Source organism: Manis pentadactyla, chromosome 12 (assembly GCF_030020395.1).
Source record: "Manis pentadactyla isolate mManPen7 chromosome 12, mManPen7.hap1, whole genome shotgun sequence".
Taxonomy (NCBI): Eukaryota; Metazoa; Chordata; class Mammalia; order Pholidota; family Manidae; genus Manis; species Manis pentadactyla.
The window spans coordinates 37,280,624-37,302,683 of NC_080030.1; the positions used below are offsets into that span (position 1 = coordinate 37,280,624).

A 22,060-nucleotide genomic window follows, 5' to 3' on the forward strand; every position below is an offset into this window, starting at 1 on the left:
GCGCCTCCTGCAGCCAGAGCCCCACGGGGCGTTCCCACCATCAGCCGACAGGAGAGGAGATGCGGCCCGGTTTACAGATGGTCCTGAGGAGGCACAGGTACCTCCCAAGGGACAGCTGCACACACAGCCCCTCCCTGGGGTGCCCCTGAAGGACGCGGCCAATGGAACTCCTCCCAGCGGGCAAAGAACCACAGCCAACTGAGCTGCTTGCTGAGGGCAAAGGGAACGTGGACTGGGCAGTGCAATAAAGTAGGTAGAAATAGTTATGGCCACAGGACAAGTTACAGAAATGAGGACTTTAACTGTCACGAGTATTCCTCCGGATTTTGTTATGTACACCTGTGTGTTTGTGTAAAGCAAACAGCTTTCCTTTCTCTCTTATTCTTACTGTTTAACATTAGATTTTTACACCACAGAATTAAGTTACGGGATGTCAAGCACAGTGAACTTCACTTAAGGAATATATATACACACCTTTTAGGTTGCTTCTCTACAGCCCCAACACAGAGGGCATGAGCATCAGCGTTTCTTACAGCTATTCAGGGCATACGACATGCTTCTAGGATTGATAACTGTCTTTACAATTAGAATTATTAGTTCATGTCAGGAGAAGTAAGTTTTAGAGAAAAATTCATTACCTGGATGATTTTCAGCAGCTAGCAATGAGAAGCAATTACAAAAAAAAAAAAGAAAAAAGAAAAATCACACAAAAACACCAAAAAGTGTTTTGAAAAAGTGCTTTGAGAATTTACTGTACAGTTTTTAACAATTTATTTATATGTTGGCTTCTACATGCTTTTAACATTTGTGTAAAACATTTATACATAGTCTTTACAATTTGTACATATATTAAAGGGCTGTATCATAAACACTGTTCTACGAGATTTTATAAAAGAAAAATCAAGTAGGGAAAATTACTTATAAAACATTAACAAAAACCCGTGATATTAAAGACCAAGCAGTTCTCATATTCAGGTTCACATGATTTCCTCTTCTACTTATTTTTGGTTTCACTTTATTTATGCCGGCCCAAACCTTCCGTTTTCTATAATATAATTATTAGGTCAGAAAAATGAAAGCAGGAGAGATAATGTAAGGCAACTGTGGCAGTTGGACAAACTCGTCTGCAGGAGTAAGACAGTGTCTGTGAGCGTTCAGATTAAAAGCTGACAGTCTACAAAGATATGTTTTGCTTTATGCCATTAACTCAATCAAGTACTAGTGATCTGAATAATTCTGTCTGCAGTTCAGGACACAGAACAGAAGGACATCACTCAGTACTTTTTCTTAAACATAAAAGCTCTGAGCATTACTGCATGTTATTCAGGCTGCCACCCTTATCAGTCCCTGGATTTTCCATTTGGTGGGGATGGGAAAGGTTTACTAAACTGTGTTTTTATCTTTTCAGATGATACCAACTGGCCCACTTGTGTACAATCCAAGTCAAGTGGCGCTCATTCTCTCACGGCATTTCTCCTGTCTGACTCAACAGCTGAAGACAAGACCCTGGAGATGGGGAGGGTCCACAGGAGCGTGCCTGCCCTGCCGAGAGCCCAGGAGCCCGCCCTGCAAGCGGTCAGCACTTCCACCACATGCCGTTTAGCATAAAGCGCAGCTGCAGGCAGGCTTGGCAAAGAATGCCGGGAGAGCAGGCCCTCCTCATGGAAGGTACGCTGCTGACGGGAGCTGCGCAGGCGAGTCTGGCTGTAGGGTTCTGCCAGGCTGCGCCCTCGGGGGCCACAGGAAGCCCGCTGACAGGCATGTGAGGGTGCCTGAGGCCCTGGGGGCTCCGCTTGGCCTCCTCTCTCCTGAAACGTAAGCACTTGAGTCATAAATATGTCAGTGAAAGGCATGTAGATTTTCTAAATATATAGGATTCCAAAGGACTGAAAAGAGTTATAAAAATATACAAACATATATGTATTTTTTATTCTGGCATATTTCATATTTCTAAGAAAGCAATTAGTAATTATCTGACACTGGGTAAGAACTGCAAGATTGTGGGTGACTTATAAATTACAATTTTATGTAAAATATCAGTGGGAGAAACCCCTAATTTTCCATTCAAAATTCTGCTAATTGTAAAGTACTTTCCAAAAACAGAGACAATTCCCATTGGTTTAAGCAGTGGACGTGGAGATGACCAAAAGGGGACTCTCCTGAAGTAACAGATGACTTTAGCCAGGTTAGGAAAGTAAATGCAGTTTTTTGCAACTCTATTTCTTTTTGGTTTTCTTTCTTTTTTGCTCTCGATGATAGGGGTGTAGAATTAGACTGCACTGCCCCAAGTCAGAAAGAAGCACTTCGGCGTTTCTTGGTGTCCATTTTATTCTACATAACCGGGAAGCGGCTGAGGGCCTGCCTCAGCTTTTCTGCAATCTGGTGAAATAAATAAACAAACAAGCAATTTTGAGATAGCAATCCCACTAAGACTTCATAGCATACTATTATTTCCATCCCTTTGAGTTAAACATAAAAATGTCAGTCTTTAACCTTGGTCTATGCCTCCAGTTTCTTCCGGCACCGACCCAGCTTCCACACTGCCCGAGGAGCCCTCAAGCCCTGGTGGCGCTCCCGAAGGGGGGGCCCAGGCCTGCAGGAAGCCCCGTGCCTCTCCGGCGCGCGCCCCCGCCTCTCTGCGCCGCAGCTCTTCCAGACTCCCCACTTTTCCTCCAGCGAGTGGGGTGGACCCGGCTGTCATGCTTGCCTAGGTTCCCTGCCTTCCTGGACACCTGCGGACTCGTGAGACTCGGCTAGCCGGCCTCCCCGACCACGCCCGCTGCAGTGTAGACAGTCTGCACCTTCATCATGAAGCTAAGGCTGCCAGCGGTCATGACCACATCCCTGTGCTTCCCCCTGGGAGACCACACGCTCCCAAAGGACACAGAGGCTTAATCGTCCTGGGAGCCTAAGCATCTGGAAAAGTGCTCAGTATACAATAGCTACTCAATAAATGTTTGCTTCATGAGCAAAGAGGCAAATTTTAATATCTAAGGGTTAGTTTCTCATAAACTATGTTAGATTTAGCAAAGACAGTGATTAAATGTGAGCTTCTTTATTGAATTACAATGTCTTTGATAATTAAACCTCACGTGGGCTTGAAAATTATTTAATGAATCAATCAACATCATCAGAACTCCCAAGCTGCCTTTCAATTATTTTCTCACACAGAACAAACGTAGCCTGTGATTCTAACACATCATAAGAGGCTCAGGGACAAGGGCTCGGGCCGGGGTGGAGCGCGCAGTCAGCGCGGGACCCAGCCGGGAAGGCGGGAGACTGCGGGGAATCCCGTCTGTGCACTGCACTAAGCACACCAATCAGAGCTCCTTCCAAGAATCCTCCGTGGAGATGAACATTTTGGTGGTGTCTAGGCCAAAGATGACACATGCGTGCCTGTGAGTTTGGGGCATGCCCACCATTATTCCTGAGCAAACATGAGATGAAACCATGGAAATGGTAGAAAACTTAGAAACTTGGCAGCCAGCACATGGCCAATTATGATGTGACAGAACTTGTCTTCAGATTTCTGGGTTTCCACTTCAGGCTAGATCTTTGTTTTCTGCACACTCTGGGGAAACAAAATTACTAGGCAAAGTACAAAAGCTTATGCTTTTACTATTGTTTCTGAATGAAAACATTTAATGTTTCTCTCTCTTGTTTTCTCTTTGCAGTTCCTTTGGGACACCATGAAACCTCAATCACAAAGACTGCCTGGGGTGCCTCCTGCCGCTGCCAGGAGCCAGCTGAGAAGCTGAGAGCCTGCGGGCGGTAGGGGCCTCCTCTCATTCAGCAGAGCGCGCACGTGGGGAAGGGGACGCAGCCCCACTAAGCACTTCTTGGGGACTCACAGCTAGCTTCCAATACCCCTTCTTCTTCAAAAGAAATCCTTTTTAAACCCAGTGTTATTAAAAAAGGAAAAGGCAGATATAATTAAAAGAGATTAAAAGACCCCTGCTCAATATTTAGCCTCCTTTGACTTAGCACTGAGGATTAAAAAAAACACCAACGGGACAAGGGGGCGGAAGATGGCGGCGTGAGTAGAGCAGCGGAAATCTCCTCCCAAAACAACATATATCTATGAAAATATAACAAAGACAACCCTTCCTAGAATAAAGACCAGAGGACACAGGACAATATCCAGACCACATCCACACCTGAGAGAACCCAGCGCCTCGCGAAGGGGGTAAGATACAAGCCCCGGCCCCGCGGGAGCCGAGCGCCCCTCCCCCCAGCTCCCGGCGGGAGAAGAGCAGGCAGAGCGGGAGGGAGACGGAGCCCAGGGCTGCCGAACACCCAGCCACAGCCATCCGGGCCAGAGTGCAGGGCCCTCGATACTGGGAAAACAGGACAGCAAGAACAGTGAGCAGGCACTGGAGGCTGGGCGACAGAGGACATAACAAAAGCGCGCGACCATTTTTTTTTTTTTTTTGCTTTTTTGCTGCTTTGTTTTGGCGAGCGCTTTTTGGAAGTCTTAAAGGGACAGGGACCCCAATATTAGGGAAACAGGGCAGAAAGACCGGTGAGCAGAGGCCTGAGGCTGGCACCGGAGAATAAAGAAAAACGAACGACCACCTTTTTTTTTTTTAATTTAATTTAATTTTTGTTTTTGTTTTTTTGTTTTTTTTTGTGGTCGTTGTTTTGTTTTGGCGGGTGCCTTTTGGAAGTCTTAAAGGGGCAGGGCGGGCCACTTAATCCAGAGGTAGGGAATCCGGGATCTCTGGGCACCCTAACCCCTGGGCTGCAGGGAGCAGGGAGGCCCCTTACGGAGATAAATAGCCTCCCAGCAGCTCCTGCTCCAACGCGACTCCACCATTTTGGAGTAGCTGCCCGAGCCAGGCCACGCCCACAGCAACAGCGGAGATTAACTCCATAGCAGCCGGGCAGGAAGCAGAAGCCCTGTCTGCGCGCAGCTGCGCAGCACAAGCCACTAGAGGCCGCTGTTCTCCCAGGAGAGGAGGGCCACAAACCAACAAGAAAGGAAGTCCTTCCAGCCGTCACTCGTCCCAGTTCTGCAGACTATTCCTATCACCATGAAAAGGCAAAGCTACAGGCAGACAAAGATCACAGAGACAACACCAGAGAAGGAGACAGACCTAACCAGTCTTCCTGACAAAGAATTCAAAATAAGAATCATAAACATGCTGACAGAGATGCAGAGAAATACGCAAGAAAAATGGGATGAAGTCCGGAAAGAGATCACAGATGCCAGAAAGGAGATCGCAGAAATGAAACAAACTCTGGAAGGGTTTATAAGCAGAATGGATAGAATGCAAGAGGCCATTGATGGAATTGAAATCAGAGAACAGGAACGCATGGAAGCTGACATAGAGAGAGACAAAAGGATCTCCAGGAATGAAACAATATTAAGAGAACTGTGTGACCAATCTAAAAGGAGCAATATCCGTATTATAGGGGTCCCAGAAGAAGAGGAGAGAGGCAAAGAGATGGAAAGTATCTTAGAAGAAATAATTGCTGAAAACTTCCCCACACTGGGGGAGGAAGTAATCAAACAGACCACGGAAATACACAGAACCCCCAACAGAAAGGATCCAAGAAGGGCAACACCAAGACACATAATAATTAAAATGGCAAAGATCAAGGACAAGGAAAGAGTGTTAAAGGCAGCTAGAGAGAAAAAGGTCACCTATAAAGGGAAACCCATCAGGCTAACGTCAGATTTCTCAACAGAAACCCTACAGGCCAGAAGAGAATGGCATGATATATTTAATACAATGAAACAGAAGGGCCTTGAACCAAGGATACTGTATCCAGCACGACTATCATTCAAATATGACGGTGGGATTAAACAATTCCCAGACAAACAAAAGCTGAGGGAATTTGCTTTCCACAAACCACCTCTACAGAACATCTTACAGGGACTGCTCTAGATGGGAGCACTCCTAGGAAGAGCACAGCACAAAACACCCAACATATGAAGAATCGAGGAGGAGGAACAAGAAGGGAGAGAAGAAAAGAATCTCCAGACAGTGTATATAACAGCTCAATAAGCGAGCTAAGTTAGGCAGTAAGATAGTAAAGAGGCTAACCTTGAACCTTTGGTAACCACGAATTTAAAGCCTGCAATGGCAATAAGTACATATCTTTCAATAGTCACCCTAAATGTTAATGGGTTGAATGCACCAATCAAAAGACACAGAGTAATAGAATGGATAAAAAAGCAAGACCCATCTATATGCTGCTTACAAGAAACTCACCTCAAACCCAAAGACATGTACAGACTAAAAGTCAAGGGATGGAAAAACATATTTCAAGCAAACAACAGTGAGAAGAAAGCAGGGGTTGCAGTACTAATATCAGACAAAATAGACTTCAAAACAAAGAAAGTAACAAGAGATAAAGAAGGACACTACATAATGATAAAGGGCTCAGTCAAACAAGAGGATATAACCATTCTAAATATATATGCACCCAACACAGGAGCACCAGCATATGTGAAACAAATACTAACAGAACTAAAGGGGGATATAGACTGCAATGCATTCATTCTAGGAGACTTCAACACACCACTCACCCCAAAGGATAGATCCACTGGGCAGAAAATAAGTAAGGACACGGAAGCACTGAACAACACAGTAGAGCAGATGGACCTAATAGACATCTATAGAACTCTACATCCAAAAGCAGCGGGATATACATTCTTCTCAAGTGCACATGGAACATTCTCCAGAATAGACCACATACTAGGCCACAAAAAGAGCCTCAGAAAATTCCAAAAGATTGAAATCCTACCAACCAACTTTTCAGACCACAAAGGCATAAAACTAGAAATAAACTGTACAAAGAAAGCAAAGAGGCTCACGAACACATGGAGGCTTAACAACACGCTCCTAAATAATCAATGGATCAATGACCAAATCAAAATGGAGATCCAGCAATATATGGAAACAAATGACAACAACAACACTAAGCCCCAACTTCTGTGGGACACAGCAAAAGCAGTCTTAAGAGGAAAGTATATAGCAATCCAAGCATATTTAAAAAAGGAAGAGCAATCCCAAATGAATGGTCTAATGTCACAATTATCGAAATTGGAAAAAGAAGAACAGATGAGGCCTAAGGTCAGCAGAAGGAGGGACATAATAAAGATCAGAGAAGAAATAAATAAAATTGAGAAGAATAAAACAATAGCAAAAATCAATGAAACCAAGAGCTGGTTCTTCGAGAAAATAAACAAAATAGATAAGCCTCTAGCCAGACTTATTAAGAAGAAAAGAGAGTCAACACAAATCAACAGTATCAGAAACGAGAAAGGAAAAATCACGACGGACCCCACGGAAATGCAAAGAATTATTGGAGAATACTATGAAAACCTATATGCTAACAAGCTGGAAAACCTAGGAGAAATGGACAACTTCCTAGAAAAATATAACCTTCCAAGATTGACCCAGGAAGAAACAGAAAATCTAAACAGACCAATTACCAGCAACGAAATTGAAGAGGTAATCAAAAAACTACCAAAGAACAAAACCCCCGGGCCAGATGGATTTACCTCGGAATTTTATCAGACATACAGGGAAGACATAATACCCATTCTCCTTAAAGTTTTCCAAAAAATAGAGGAGGAGGGGATACTCCCAAACTCATTCTATGAAGCTAACATCACCCTAATACCAAAACCAGGCAAAGACCCCACCAAAAAAGAAAACTACAGACCAATATCCCTGATGAACGTAGATGCAAAAATACTCAACAAAATATTAGCAAACCGAATTCAAAAATACATCAAAAGGATCATACACCATGACCAAGTGGGATTCATTCCAGGGATGCAAGGATGGTACAACATTCGAAAGTCCATCAACATCATCCACCACATCAACAAAAAGAAAGACAAAAACCACATGATCATCTCCATAGATGCTGAAAAAGCATTTGACAAAGTTCAACATCCATTCATGTTAAAAACTCTCAGCAAAATGGGAATAGAGGGCAAGTACCTCAACATAATAAAGGCCATATATGATAAACCCACAGCCAACATTATATTGAACAGCGAGAAGCTGAAAGCATTTCCTCTGAGATCGGGAACTAGACAGGGATGCCCACTCTCTCCACTGTTATTTAACATAGTACTGGAGGTCCTAGCCACGGCAATCAGACAAAATAAAGAAATACAAGGAATCCAGATTGGTAAAGAAGAAGTTAAACTGTCACTATTTGCAGATGACATGATACTGTACATAAAAAACCCTAAAGACTCCACCCCAAAACTACTAGAACTGATATCGGAATACAGCAAAGTTGCAGGATACAAAATCAACACACAGAAATCTGTGGCTTTCCTGTATACTAACAATGAACCAACAGAGAGAGAAATCAGGAAAACAACTCCATTCACAATTGCATCAAAAAAAATAAAATACCTAGGAATAAACCTAACCAAAGAAGTGAAAGACTTATACTCTGAAAACTACAAGTCACTCTTAAGAGAAATTAAAGGGGACACTAACAGATGGAAACTCATCCCATGCTCGTGGCTAGGAAGAATTAATATCGTTAAAATGGCCATCCTGCCCAAAGCAATATACAGATTTGATGCAATCCCTATGAAACTACCAGCAACATTCTTCAATGAACTGGAACAAATAATTCAAAAATTCATATGGAAACACCAAAGACCCCGAATAGCCAAAGCAATCCTGAGAAAGAAGAATAAAGTCGGGGGGATCTCACTCCCCAACTTCAAGCTCTACTATAAAGCCATAGTAATCAAGACAATTTGGTACTGGCACAAGAGCAGAGCCACAGACCAATGGAACAGACTAGACAATCCAGACATTAACCCAGACATATATGGTCAATTAATATTTGATAAAGGAGCCATGGACATACAATGGCGAAATGACAGTCTCTTCAACAGGTGGTGCTGGCAAAACTGGACAGCTACATGTAGGAGAATGAAACTGGACCATTGTCTAACCCCATATACAAAAGTAAACTCAAAATGGATCAAAGACCTGAATGTAAGCCATGAAACCATTAAACTCCTGGAAGAAAACATAGGCGAAAACCTCTTAGACATAAACATGAGTGACCTCTTCTTGAACATATCTCCTCGGGCAAGGAAAACAACAGCAAAAATGAGTAAGTGGGACTATATTAAGCTGAAAAGCTTCTGTACAGCAAAAGACACCATCAATAGAACAAGAAGGATCCCTACAGTATGGGAGAATATATTTGAAAATGACACATCCGATAAAGGCCTGACGTCCAGAATATATAAGGAGCTCTCACGCCTCAACAAACAAAAAACAAATAACCCAATTAAAAAATGGGCAGAGGAACTGAACAGACAGTTCTCCAAAAAAGAAATACAGATGGCCAACAGACACATGAAAAGATGCTCCACATCGCTAATTATCAGAGAAATGCAAATTAAAACTACAATGAGGTATCACCTCACACCAGTAAGGATGGCTGCCATCCAAAAGACAAACAACAACAAATGTTGGCGAGGCTGTGGAGAAAGGGGAACCCTCCTACACTGCTGGTGGGAATGTAAGTTAGTTCAACCATTGTGGAAAGCAGTATGGAGGTACATCAAAATGCTCAAAACAGACTTAGCATTTGACCCAGGAATTCCACTCCTAGGAATTTACCCTAAGAATGCAGCAATCAAGTTTGAGAAAGACAGATGCACCCCTATGTTTATTGCAGCACTATTTACAATAGCCAAGAATTGGAAGCAACCTAAATGTCCATCAATAGATGAATGGATAAAGAAGATGTGGTACATATACACAATGGAATACTACTCAGCTATAAGAAAAGGGCAAATCCAATCATTTGCAGCAACATGGATGGAGCTGGAGGGTATTATGCTCAGTGAAACAAGCCAAGCGGAGAAAGAGAAATACCAAATGATTTCACTTATCTGTGGAATATAAGAACAAAGGAAAAACTGAAGGAACAAAACAGCAGCAGAATCACAGAACTCAAGAATGGACTAACAGGTACCAAAGGGAAAGGGACTGGGGAGGATGGGTGGGTAGGGAGGGATAAGGGGGGGAGAAGTAGGGGGGTATTAAGATTAACATGCATGGGGGGGTAGGAGAAAAGGGAGGGCTGTACAACACAGAGAAGGCAAGTAGTGATTCTACAACATATTGCTATGCTGATGGACAGTGACTGTAAAGGGGTTTATAGGGGAGACCTGGTATAGGGGAGAGCCTAGTAAACATAATATTCGTCATGTAAGTGTAGATTAGTGATAGCAAAAAAAAAAAAAAAAAAGCAGTTCCTGTGTGGTAACCTCCAACGAGTTCTACACAAGGGTATAAAGGGCATATAAAAGTGTAGGCAAAGGGTCTGTTTGTGTTTATACAGAGGATCAAAGCCTTATAGGGCTACCCCGAAAATGAACTAAGATACGATATGAAAAAGAACTTCCAACATCTGCACCCTCTGGAAGACTCATGCCAGAAGATGATCATCAAAAAACCCCAACAAAGATCCACGCACTGCTACAGCTGTAGATGCACTCATCCCACCAGTTCCTGGACCTGCCATGGGAATGAGGAAGGAGATATCTAAGCTGACCTGTGCATACAGTAAAACAACAAAATTGGACTGGATCTATACTGTTGGAACTCAACCAAGAATTTGGAGAAGTGCAAATTGTAGCGCTCCAAAGTCTTACAACTACAAACTATTTATTGTTAAAAGAACATATGGCATGTGAACAGTCCCCAGGAATGGGTTGTTTTAATTTGTCTGATTTCTCTCAGACTGTTCAAGTTCAGTTGGACAATATCCACCATATCATAGATAAGTTTTCACAAATGCCTAAGGTGCCTAACTGGTTTTCTTGGTTTCACTGCAGATGGCTGGTAATTACAGATATGCTTTGGTTATGTAACTATACTCCTATTATGTTAATGTGTGTGTGCAATTTAAGTAGTAGCTTAAAACCTATACATGCTGAAGTTACTCTACAAGAAGATATATCAAAGAAATAATCAATCCTCCCATGTTTTCTTCCGCCTGCTACTTCTATAGCTTTTCTTCTTCCTTCCTAATTACAACCCTTAAATAGAATTCGTGCCTCATATCAAATTTACCGAGTATCATAATTCTTCCAAGTGGTAAAGATACCTCAAGACAAATGCTGGGCACAGAAGCCACAGGGCATAAATATGCAAAGAAGTAAAAAGCTAACTTTTTCAAACAATAAGGCTTCTCTCTCACTCACCAACTTCACATTTCCCTGTATGGCCCCGGAAGATGACTGGTTAGCCAGAGACGGGTAAGATTCCTCAAGGGAGGAACAACCTAAGACAGGCACAGTCGCAGGGGGGCCATCAGGTGAGAAATTGGGGATCAACAGAGGTGAGGCTTAGAACCTCACCCCCCCGTTCTGAGAGAAATCTTCTGCATACGTGGATGTTTTATTGCCCTTGTCTAGCTTGGATTAACACATAGTCTACAGGCACACACCTGATCATCTACATGTGCTCTCTTACAACACTAAACTATGTTTTCTACCTTTATCTTGTATCTACCTACCACTTCAGCATTTTATTAAAAATAATAATAATAAAGAGAGAAATGTGGTATCCACATATAAATCAAGTATAAAAACCAAATGAGTATTCATATTTGAACTGACTGTTTATAGTTCATAATGCATGAGCAAAACCGAAAGTTTCTGTGATGACTGCCCTTGTACTGTTCACTATGTAACTTATTCATTATGTAAGAATTTGTTCTGCATGTAAAAACTTGTTTGTTATGCCTCAGAAGATTGGAGACTGACAAAAATTAGGCTTGGGGTGGAATAATGATTGTGCATTGAGCATTGACTCCCCTATACAGAATTGTATTGTCGTTAACAACCATTTGATCAATAAATATGAGAGATGCCCTCACAAAAAAAAAAAAAAAGGACAGACTTCCAATGGTAAAATAAATTAGTAACCGGGATGTAATGTATAGCATAAGGAATATAGTCAAGATATTGTAACAGCCTGGTAGGGTGATAGCTGGAACCTAGAATTATGTATATAAATGTTCTACCACTGTGTTATACACTTGAAACTCATGTAATGTAATACTGTGTGTCAACTACCCTTCAATAAAAAATAATTATTATAAAAAAAAAAAAAAAACACCAACGGATGAACTCAGTGCGGTCAAGGGAGCGACCACGAACGCCCTTCCCGAGAGTGCGCACAGGCGGCCCGGCGGGCAGGCGACTTACGGTCTCATAGAACTGCACTTGCTGCTCCAGGTACAGGCGGATGATGCTGTTGTAGTCATAGATCCGGTTACTGTGGAAGTGATTCATCTCGGCTACGACAAAAACCAAGACGTCAGCCAGTCCCCCAAGACTTCACACAACAGCTGGTTTCCCTGCTTAGTCACCATTCATCATCAACCCATTTAATCTGCTTGGGTTCAGGGTAGTGCTAGTTCTTGACAAATATAAAGAGGCTAGAAAAACAATCTGAACAACACTTTCCAGGAAGCGGATGATCTTTGTTGGTTTGCATGTTAAATACTATAAAACCCAATACAGATAATCACCCAAACGTGGACTACCATTCTAACAAAACTGATGGAGCAGGAAACTGACTTGGTCATATCTGCAGATGACTCCAGTCTGAAACTTCAAGTGTGTTTATGGCGGGCCCAGCCAGCCAACAGGCCCTGCTGCGTGCCCTCTTGCAGTGAGACCGCCTAGGCAGGCTCCACGGGGTGCCTCTGAAGGGCTGGGCTGTGGGCTGAGATGCGTGGAAGCCCCTGCTCAGCAGCGGAGCCAAGCCACCAGGGCCCACTAGGGCCGTCAGAACTCAGCCTCTTACCGGGAGACGGATCAGATGCCCACTCTGCATCTTATCAATTCAGCGGATGACTCCCTTATCAAAATCTGTCTTTTGGTGCCACCCCCACCCTGTCACCAGGCCAGAGAGGTCTTCTTCCTTGTCTGTGCTCCTCACCTTTCCACTTGCTTTTTCCCTTATGGTCTGAGCCGAGAAAGCCAACTGCTGGCATGAAACTCCAAAAGAAAGCTAATTGCTTTGAGTTTTATATTAAGTCACCTGAAGCTTCTCATTTATCTATTTGGATAACCTCAAACACAAGTTCTAAACCAAACCCCCCCATTTCAAACCCTTCAAAACTAAAATCTTCAATTTGGTTTCTCACTTCTGTTCCCTGACTGCCTTAGTCTGGTCTCCCATTAATTCCTGTGTCCTGAAGGTCATTCCCTAGAAAAGCCTAAAAATACGCTTCATTCTCTCCCCAGCATGCACCTTCTCTGCCCTCCGAATCTCAGACCCAGAAGCAGCAGTCTCCTGGCTGGGCTGCCTGACTGATGTCTGCCCCACCTTACCATCAAACCTTCTCCCCTGAGCACTGCTCCCTCCCCCCTGCCAAAAACCTTTCACTGGCTTCTTAATGCCCACATCTAGTCTAGACCCCTCTGCCTGGCTTTCCGGGCCCTCCACAATCACCAAAATTAATTTCCCAACAACCTGTAAGCATGTTCTATTCCTGATGGCCAGTTATGTCATAGGCTTTGATTCCTATCAGAGCATCCCTCCCCTCTCCTTTGCCCATGCACGTCCTATCTGTTCGGCAACACAGGAAAATCCATTCGCTGCTCCTGTCTGCTAGAAAAAACTCCACTATATAAAGATTCATTATTATTTTCTTTTACTAATGGTCAAATCATGCCAAAAAACACAGCACCCCAGCTCCCTTCTCCGGCTGTCGTCTGGGGCACGGAAGCCACATACTGCTAAAGCTGAGCTTTGGACTCTCAGTGTTAAGATCATTGCTGATATTAAAATTAAGGGTTATAAAAAAACCTTCAGTGTCTCTGGGAAAAAAAAGGGAAATGCACATTTAATCCAGTTGCCCTTCACAGTTATGTCAGTAAATGTGTCTAACAGTCAATAAATTTTACAGACTTTCATTAACACTGGGATCCTGCAAACAAGACGCTTATGAAGATATCTGAAATCAGCTACCTTGCTGGGAAAAACATCTCGATTAGCTCTGCGTAGACCTTCTGTCTTACCTTGCAGTGCGTAAGACATTGTGCCGACTCGTTTCACCATGTTCTGTTTGTCCTGCGGAGTGATTTTACTAGTTGCAACCAGTTTATCACTTTCTTTCACTTTCTCTATTGCTCCCTGTGAAATATAAAATGCAATGATGTTAATAAAATAGGGCTAAAAGGATTAGTCATTAGTTTAAAATAAAACAATGCTAACATACTCTGTAACTGAATAGGAAAATATCCCCAAAAAATAAGAACACAGGAAAGCAACTAAATGTAACTTCCCTTAAATCACGTGGAAGCAAAAAGTTTGCTATTCTTAAATAATGTAACTAAGCTGAAATCTAGTTTTATGCTACAGCAAGATAGAGAACAAAGTAGCACTCTATTTCTGTAATACTGATAAGTCACTGTCACAGTAAGAGTACACAATCAGAAACGGTGTTACTGGGTTTAGAAAGTCTCTTGATCAGGGACATCTAGCCTATGCACGTGGGCACTCTCACAGAGTATGCTATAAGCTGGTGTTTAAGGGTGGTGATTTAAAGAAGCACTGAATCAATTTTATATTAATGCTCAGATGAAAGTAGTAAAAGCTGCCAAACATGTTTCACTCCAGTAGTGCTGCATTGCTCAGTAGAGCTCTCTGGAAAGAAAGCTCTATAGTCATGCATAAATCAGACTCCATGCCAAGAGCTCTAAATGCTGCTGTAAATTCCTACACGCTGTTTCAAGATTTTCAAATGAATTTTTTATTTTCACTTCATTTATTTTATTTTAGTTGTCCCCCTCCCCAGTTCTACTGAGTTATAACTGACAATTAACGCTGTAGTAGTTTATGGTGTACAACACAATTTGATATATGTATATTCTGAGTTTTATATGAGGTTGTCGAAGTTGCACAAAGCTTATTTACCTATACTACCCCTTCATGATACTTTAATTCTAAAGCTGAATGTTAAGTGGCCACATGCGAGGATTGTTAGGATCACAGACACCCTTTTATAGAGCTTTTCCTAAAAAATTCAAGTACATCACAATACCCTAGAGCACTACAGGGGATAAAATACCCACAATTCTGAGGTAATGTACAATTTTTGAAACAGAGAAAAATTAACCAGAATCAAGATGTGAGGATACACCAAGCTAATTTTCTATTTAGTCTAAAAACACCTTTATGATGGGAATTATATAGTTTCCTTTTTATTAATATAAACACAGAATCAATGTTGAGCATTCTGACTTTAGTTAGGGAACCCTTTGTCAGGCTCAGGGACAGAACACGTCACGTCACCTTGGCAGGGAAGCATCTTTGAGTGCTTGCCCAAGCAGCTTACAGGGATCTCACTGATAAGGGAAAGTATTATTCATAACATTGTTTTGAATTTCAAACCCCATGATGATTTTGTTTGATAATCTGACCTAAATATGTGGATATTTTTCATTTTCTAGTTTTCTTCAAATAATCTTTTTATAGAATAAAAGAAGCAAAACAACTACCCATATATCTAAACGTGCTATGGGGCCTTGCTGTTTGAACATCCCGAGCAGTTGCAATTATCTCAGGAGGCTTCCCCTGGCTCAGGAGTGTGCCCACAGGTGAAGCCCAGGCAGGGGGCAGGTGCATCAGCCTGATTCACCTGTGTCGTCTTCTGTACGCTTCTATGATTAAGTTACCTTGTGGGCGCCAATAATATCAGGGAAGCAGCCAAGGAAACCTTTATATTCGTGATTACATTCCATCAGGAAATGAAGATCTTTCTTTGGCTGTAATAAGACACAGGCCAGTTAATACTGGCAGAGGAATTCAGACAATCAAGGAAGAGAAAACTCTTATATCTGAAGATTTTATTAGCCAAATCCCCCAGGCACTATATTAAGTTATTGAATGTGAAACATTTAGCCTAGTTTTCCCACAAGAAAATAACCCCCAGGACTATTATACTCCTAATCACAGACTATAAAGAAACTGATAACACACTAGATAATTTTTAGTTGGTTTGTAAAATTAGCTATTGAGATGGCCCACAAAGTAAAACTGAGAAAAAACCCCAACCTAGTCAATACTGTATGTTTTACATATAAGCAAATAAGATGTTATAATTCAAGGTCTAAACTTTAGTAGAGAATGTAAAAATATTATTAAAAATTTGGTAATCATTTTAAGTGGCTTTACAATTTTCAGTTTTTATTAATTATAATTTTTTATAGCTATATAACACAAAGTTCTAAAAATTCATCTTTTTTAGAATTATCAGGAGAGTATTTAATGACTACATGAATGTGTGTGCAAGTGTGTATATAAAAACATATTTCAAGTCATTTAAAAATTTTTTAAAATTTTGGGATTTCAACAACTTAGATGGTTATTCCCCTTAAGGGAACTTTGTATCTGTAAAAAGAACTGAAATTGGGTTACTAAAGACTCCAATAATAGCCATAAGGCTAAAACAAAGACCTGTTCCCTGCCGGGGACTGGAGGAGGTCCTTCCCTTTGTCAGCTGTTGAGCCCTGAGGTCCTGAGGGAGGCTCCACGCTGCCATCAGCCCACTTGAACTGGGAGGCTCAAGTTCTGCTGGGAAACCTAGGCTCAGAGAGGCTAAGAGTTCAAAGGGGGACCCTGAGAGGTGCTCTTCCTGTATGTTCCTGTTCCCTGACAGCTAAAGATGGGCCCCAGCCTTCCACACTGGAAGAAATCACTTAGATTTCTTGATCACAAATTTATCCATCACTTTAGCTTAACCCAAAAAACACTATTACTAAATATGATTAACAAAGATACATAGGGATAGAAAAGAGGATATGCATTTGGGAAGTCTGTTAAAATAGGTTTTAAATTAAATATATGGCTTAGCACAAAAATCCTAACTGTAATTGTGTGGTTGTGTTAATACCTGTTCCGCCACAAGACTGGCAATTTCTTCATAAGTCTTTCCTGCTTCTGTTATTGCATCATTGAGATCTGTCTCACCTGAAAATCATTAGTTATGCCAGTGGTTATATTAACTTTTATTTCATGAACAATTTTATTATAGGAATCTCAAGTGGCAAAACTACAGAATAGTATAAGAAGCCCCCACCTCCCCATCCCCCTGGCTTCCCAACGAACAGCTCACGGCCACCTTTTTCACCTTTACCGCCCTTGCCTTACCTCCCCCTTTTGTTGGCCATATAACATTTCATCTTAAATTTTACCTAAAAGATAAGGAGTCTTTAAATAATTACAATACCAATATGACCCCTAAGAAGAGACGATCATTCCTGATATAAACTATCCACTCATTGTCTACATCAAACTGGCTGCTTGAATCAGGAAGCAAAGAAGGTCACATGGCAGAGCTGATGTGCTTCTTGAATACATAAGGTTCCTTCTCCTCCATCCCTTTTTCTCCCTAGTAAATTTCTTTTTGTTGGGGGTGGGGGAGGGTTGTTGAAGAAACTAGGTCATTTGCCTTGGTGCATGCAGCCGGGTTTTGCTGATGTGGTAACACTCTCTGGTCCCTGTGCTGTCTAGATCATTTACTGCATACAGGTTTGCAAAATGGCACTATTTCACTTTTGTCACTCCTTCTTTAGTAGCTGAAATAAAGAGAAACTTTCCTTTATCAATTTTCTGGTTTCTTGGGGGTACAGGAATAGGAAAGGCAGGTTAAATCCTTCCTTCTCTTTACAACAGTGTTTGGAACAATGAGTTGATCCTCTGCCATCCTCCAAAGGTGACTGAGATGAAATTTTTTTTAAAGTATGATTTTAAGTCTGGATTTAAGCATATCTGATATGCTTATTCCACAGCAATTACTGTTTTCACTAATGCTCCGATTTTCTCTTCACTGGCCAGTGGAACACTCTTCTAACCAGCACCTGAGTTCCGCTGGGAGCGCAGGTTTATCTCTGTGGAGCGCGGTGTTTAGAAATCACCATGCCAGTGGTGCTAGGGGTGCTTCTTGCTACTGGACTGGTAACTGTTTCTAGGCCTTTCCAGTGAACAGAGCAAACACACACCAAACTACAAAGGAAAACAGCTAACTTGTTCTCACAAGTACTATCAATGTAAAAAGTACAATGAACTTGAAATATGACAGTTAACATATACAATATGAGTAAGGTGAAACCAATTATGAGTTATGCAGAGACACAAGGTAGTATGAATTTGTTACTTAGTCAAAATTTATTCCTCCAAATGACTTCGATTAAGGTATGGCCTTCACAACAGGGAAAACTTTAAGTTCAACTCAAAGTTCAGCAGGGAAACTGGAAGCATGGGCGATGTTACATATCAGAGCTGCCTGTTTCACCAAAACCCGAGAGCTGAATGTGAGCACAAAGAAAAGGAAAGAGGCTGGCAAGAAAACACAAATTATACCAACCCCGCCACTTCTCTCAAAAGTAGTAAGGGGAGGTTGCAAAAGTCCTTAGTGGAGTGGCCTCACCAATTTAAGCATCAAGAAAAAGGTTCTGAACTGCAGAATTATTATTTATCTGCAAAAGCCTGCAAAGAGTTGTTGGTCTGGGTAAGACACTGAAGGCCCAAAGAATAAACAAAGACGTACCTTGATAGCCACTGGAACTAAACACTGTTGCTAAACTCTGCAAGGCCTTTCCTATCTTCTGATATTCCTTGGGTAATGCTGAAAGAGAAAAAGGAATAAATTGTTAACTGGTCCTCTGAGCAAACAAATGGGATTCAACTATTTTCTAACATTCCATCTAACAATGGGATTTCAATTGTTTTCTATTTTTTACAATAAAAAAATGTGAAGTGATTCAAAATACTCTATATTCTTTGACAAAATGACTGGTTTTTAAAATTAATGACTGATTTTTTCCCAACAAATTGTTTTCAGTTTTTTAATTGATTGTTCGCTTAATGGTGGATTCACTGCTACTATTCGCTCCCACCATTGCCCACGCTGTCATTCACTGAACACAGTCATGGTGAGTGGCAGCTCACCTAGGAGACATGTCTAGCTGACAGAGCCCTTTCGGGGACACCATTCTGATGCAGTTATACCACCTCCAGGTTGGGGGTTAGGAAAGTATGGCAGGTAAGGAAACTGACCTGCCCAGGGCCACATGGCTAGTGAACAGAGGATGTGGCACTTGTGATTACAAGTACACTGCTATGTATGTTTGCATGGACTTTTTGCAAAACAAAACTGAAAGCAACAAGGTAAGGGGAAAAATATGGCAATAGGACCAGGGAGGAGGGGTTTTAGTTTTCTCATCTGTATGTAAGATTAACTACAGGAGAGTCTCTATGGATCCTTCTAGAGCAGAGATCTCAGGATTCGAGGGTCACTTTGGAGAACTTCCTAGAGAGGAGACTGTGTCTTAGGGTATTTTCTTTGCATTTCTATACAGCCCCCTTAGCCCATCTTTTGCCTTTCAAAATAAACCATTATTTGCATTTGAAAGCTTAGAGTAGTACTAAAGAAGAAAAATAATTCAAATGTTTAAAAAAATCTAGTCCAGAGAAATGTGAAGTATGGCCTATAAGCTGACCAGGAAACGCAAAATCAAACTATACTAGCCTAGCTTTGTCAGTTTTTATAAATTGTTTACCCTTTTGTAACTCAAGTTTTTTGCCTCTCTACTTGGGCCATGTACTTCACCACACCAAGGACGTGCTAGATTTCTCACTTTGCAGATTAGGAATTTTAAACAACTCTTTTTTTTTTTTAATTTTAAATAACTCTGTTTTGAGAGAAAAGGATGAGATATGCTTGGATCAAATCCTAACAAAGCACTTCAAGCTCCCCCACCTCCCCAAAACAGAGCAGCCTGAAGCAAATATTCTCTGTTCCATAAATTTGGCCTTATGAGTTATATAACACAGAGCTGACTAGATGCCAGACACAAGGGATTTAATTCTTTAAAAGAAATCATAATCCCAGATTTTTGTGATACCTTTAAAAAATGTGATTTTAAGATCTGCACTCACTTAAAATATTTCTTACAAAAATAAAAAAAAAGGAAACAGCTTTCAAAGAATAGACTTAAGTGATTTGTTATTACGGCCTCATAAGAGCTAAAATTTTAAAATTAAATGACTGTTTTAGAGAAGCATCTCTCTCCTTTTTGCTTTTGGTTTTCCTGTGGCCAAAGGCCTGAAGCAGATTTGTTTCAGTTTTCTCTTTGGGACTTGGGGCTGTGCTGGCAGTCAGGGCAGGGCAGATGCAAAGGAGAGAAAAAGGCTGATATTCTAAGGCAGGAGGCATATCTGTGTGAGTGCTAGGGCAGTGGGGTCCAGCCTCCGAGCCTCTGATAGTCACACGGCAGCTTGCTGTGGCACGGTCCCCACAGTGGAAGCTCGACTGTGTGTCCACCCCGGCTACCTGATGTCAGGGCTGCATGGCTCTGGGAATACAGGAAAACATGGTTCAGCAGAAAAAGTCTACAGGCAAACAGCGGGCAGTGGGGGCACATCCCCCAAGGTGGGACCAGTGGGCAGGAAGCCACACTGACCTTTCCCCTCACGTGCGCTCCGAGACTGAGCCATGCTAGTTTTCTGCTACCACCTCTACTGGCTTTTCCTAAAAATTAGGATTCACTCAAATATATAACATCTTACCAAGATGATGAAGATTAAAAAATAACATCGAGATTAAAAGTAACAGCACTAAGTATGTGGAAAAGATTGATTTTCCATAATTAGGAATCCAAAACTGGAAATAGTTAAGTGAACATGGTGTTCTATAGGAGAGTTCTCAGCGTCAGTTTCTGCTGAGAAGCCAGGCTCACCAAGGCACTGGGGTGTGACACTACTTGGCCTCAGTTCACTACATGTGTGCGAGGTGGTACAGCTGCCCAGGGTGAGACTGGTCACAGGACTGAGCCTGCACCGCCACTTCTGGGACCAGGGGTGGCGCAGGGTTGGCACTTACGCCCTGTGCACCGTTTCCAGTGCTCCTGCCCCACAGTCAGCAGCTCCTTCACGCCGTCGTCCATGGCTTTGGTGAATTTACCAACAGCATCACATTTCTGCTCTCTGGGGGAGCAAAAACACAAGAAGACAGGTCCTTGACTTTGCGCCAAACGTCCAAACAGTGTGAGGTGTAAGAGGAGAAAAATCACTGCACTCAGGGCAGATCTGCGCCAAACGTGACCAGGGTACTTGCTTTCTTGCATTTTAACAACTGCCCTTTAACTACATTAGTCTTAAAAACAGACTTGATTCAGGTTTTTAAAGAACTACTTAAAAATATGACACATATATATATAATTATAACTTTTTGTTTAATATTTGTAATTTTAATAATTTATATAATGATTTCAAAGACCGTTTAAAGTACAATGTCCCAAAGCACATGAACAATAATGTAGTTTGTTCATAAATACTGACAATAATTTTTATTTTTTGTTTACTTGGCTCAAATGACATCATCACAGGGCATAGATCATATACCACAACACATGAAATTGTCAGTGATCATGTGTACTCCTACATTAAAATCTATTGGTCTTTCTTGCTGCCATTTATATTTTAGCTTTGCTTCCTTCCCCCCTCAATTCCTTTTGAATTATAACTAAAATTATTCTAAAGTAAATAAAATAATCATTTCTTGAGTATCTTATTTAGTGAAATTCGATCACTGGAGTATCGGTGAATCTGAGAGACAATAATACAGGTTGCTAACGGTAGTTGTTCATTCATTCTAACCAGCAATTATATGAATCACAGAAAGTAACCTGGATGCACAGCCATCTAAATGATCCTGAACATATCAGTTCTTTAAGGATATAAAAAAGCAGATTATAAAAGAGAATGCACAGTGTATTTGTTTAAACAAACCATTTTTCCTGTAGAGACACATGCACAGGGGAGGATCTGGAAGACCACAGACCTAGGCCAACATATTAACACTGATTTTTCTCTCCAGGTAGTTGGAAGAATGTGCGTTTTTTTCTTATGTATGCTTTTGGTAACATGTAAGCAATGATTTTATGACAAGAAAAGAGCTTAGGATTAAAAACAAACCCCCCAAATTTCTTGTTAGTCTTTATACAGAAAAGGAACTATCCAGATTTTCA

General features: G+C 41.5%; 1 protein-coding gene across 1 annotated transcript in view; it reads right to left on the bottom strand.

The window, feature by feature from the left end:
* Positions 1–723: 723 nt before the first annotated feature.
* Positions 724–22,060, bottom strand: part of SNX9 (sorting nexin 9) — a 95,630-nt gene continuing 74,293 nt past the window's right edge. The window contains exons 12-18 of the mRNA XM_036886726.2: positions 20,914–21,017; positions 18,580–18,657; positions 16,924–17,000; positions 15,707–15,796; positions 14,048–14,162; positions 12,224–12,315; positions 724–2,379 (exon numbers count right to left, since the gene is read on the bottom strand). Coding sequence (XP_036742621.2) covers positions 2,332–2,379; positions 12,224–12,315; positions 14,048–14,162; positions 15,707–15,796; positions 16,924–17,000; positions 18,580–18,657; positions 20,914–21,017 — 604 coding nt within the window. The 3' untranslated portion in view covers positions 724–2,331. The remainder of the gene's footprint in view (positions 2,380–12,223; positions 12,316–14,047; positions 14,163–15,706; positions 15,797–16,923; positions 17,001–18,579; positions 18,658–20,913; positions 21,018–22,060) is intronic.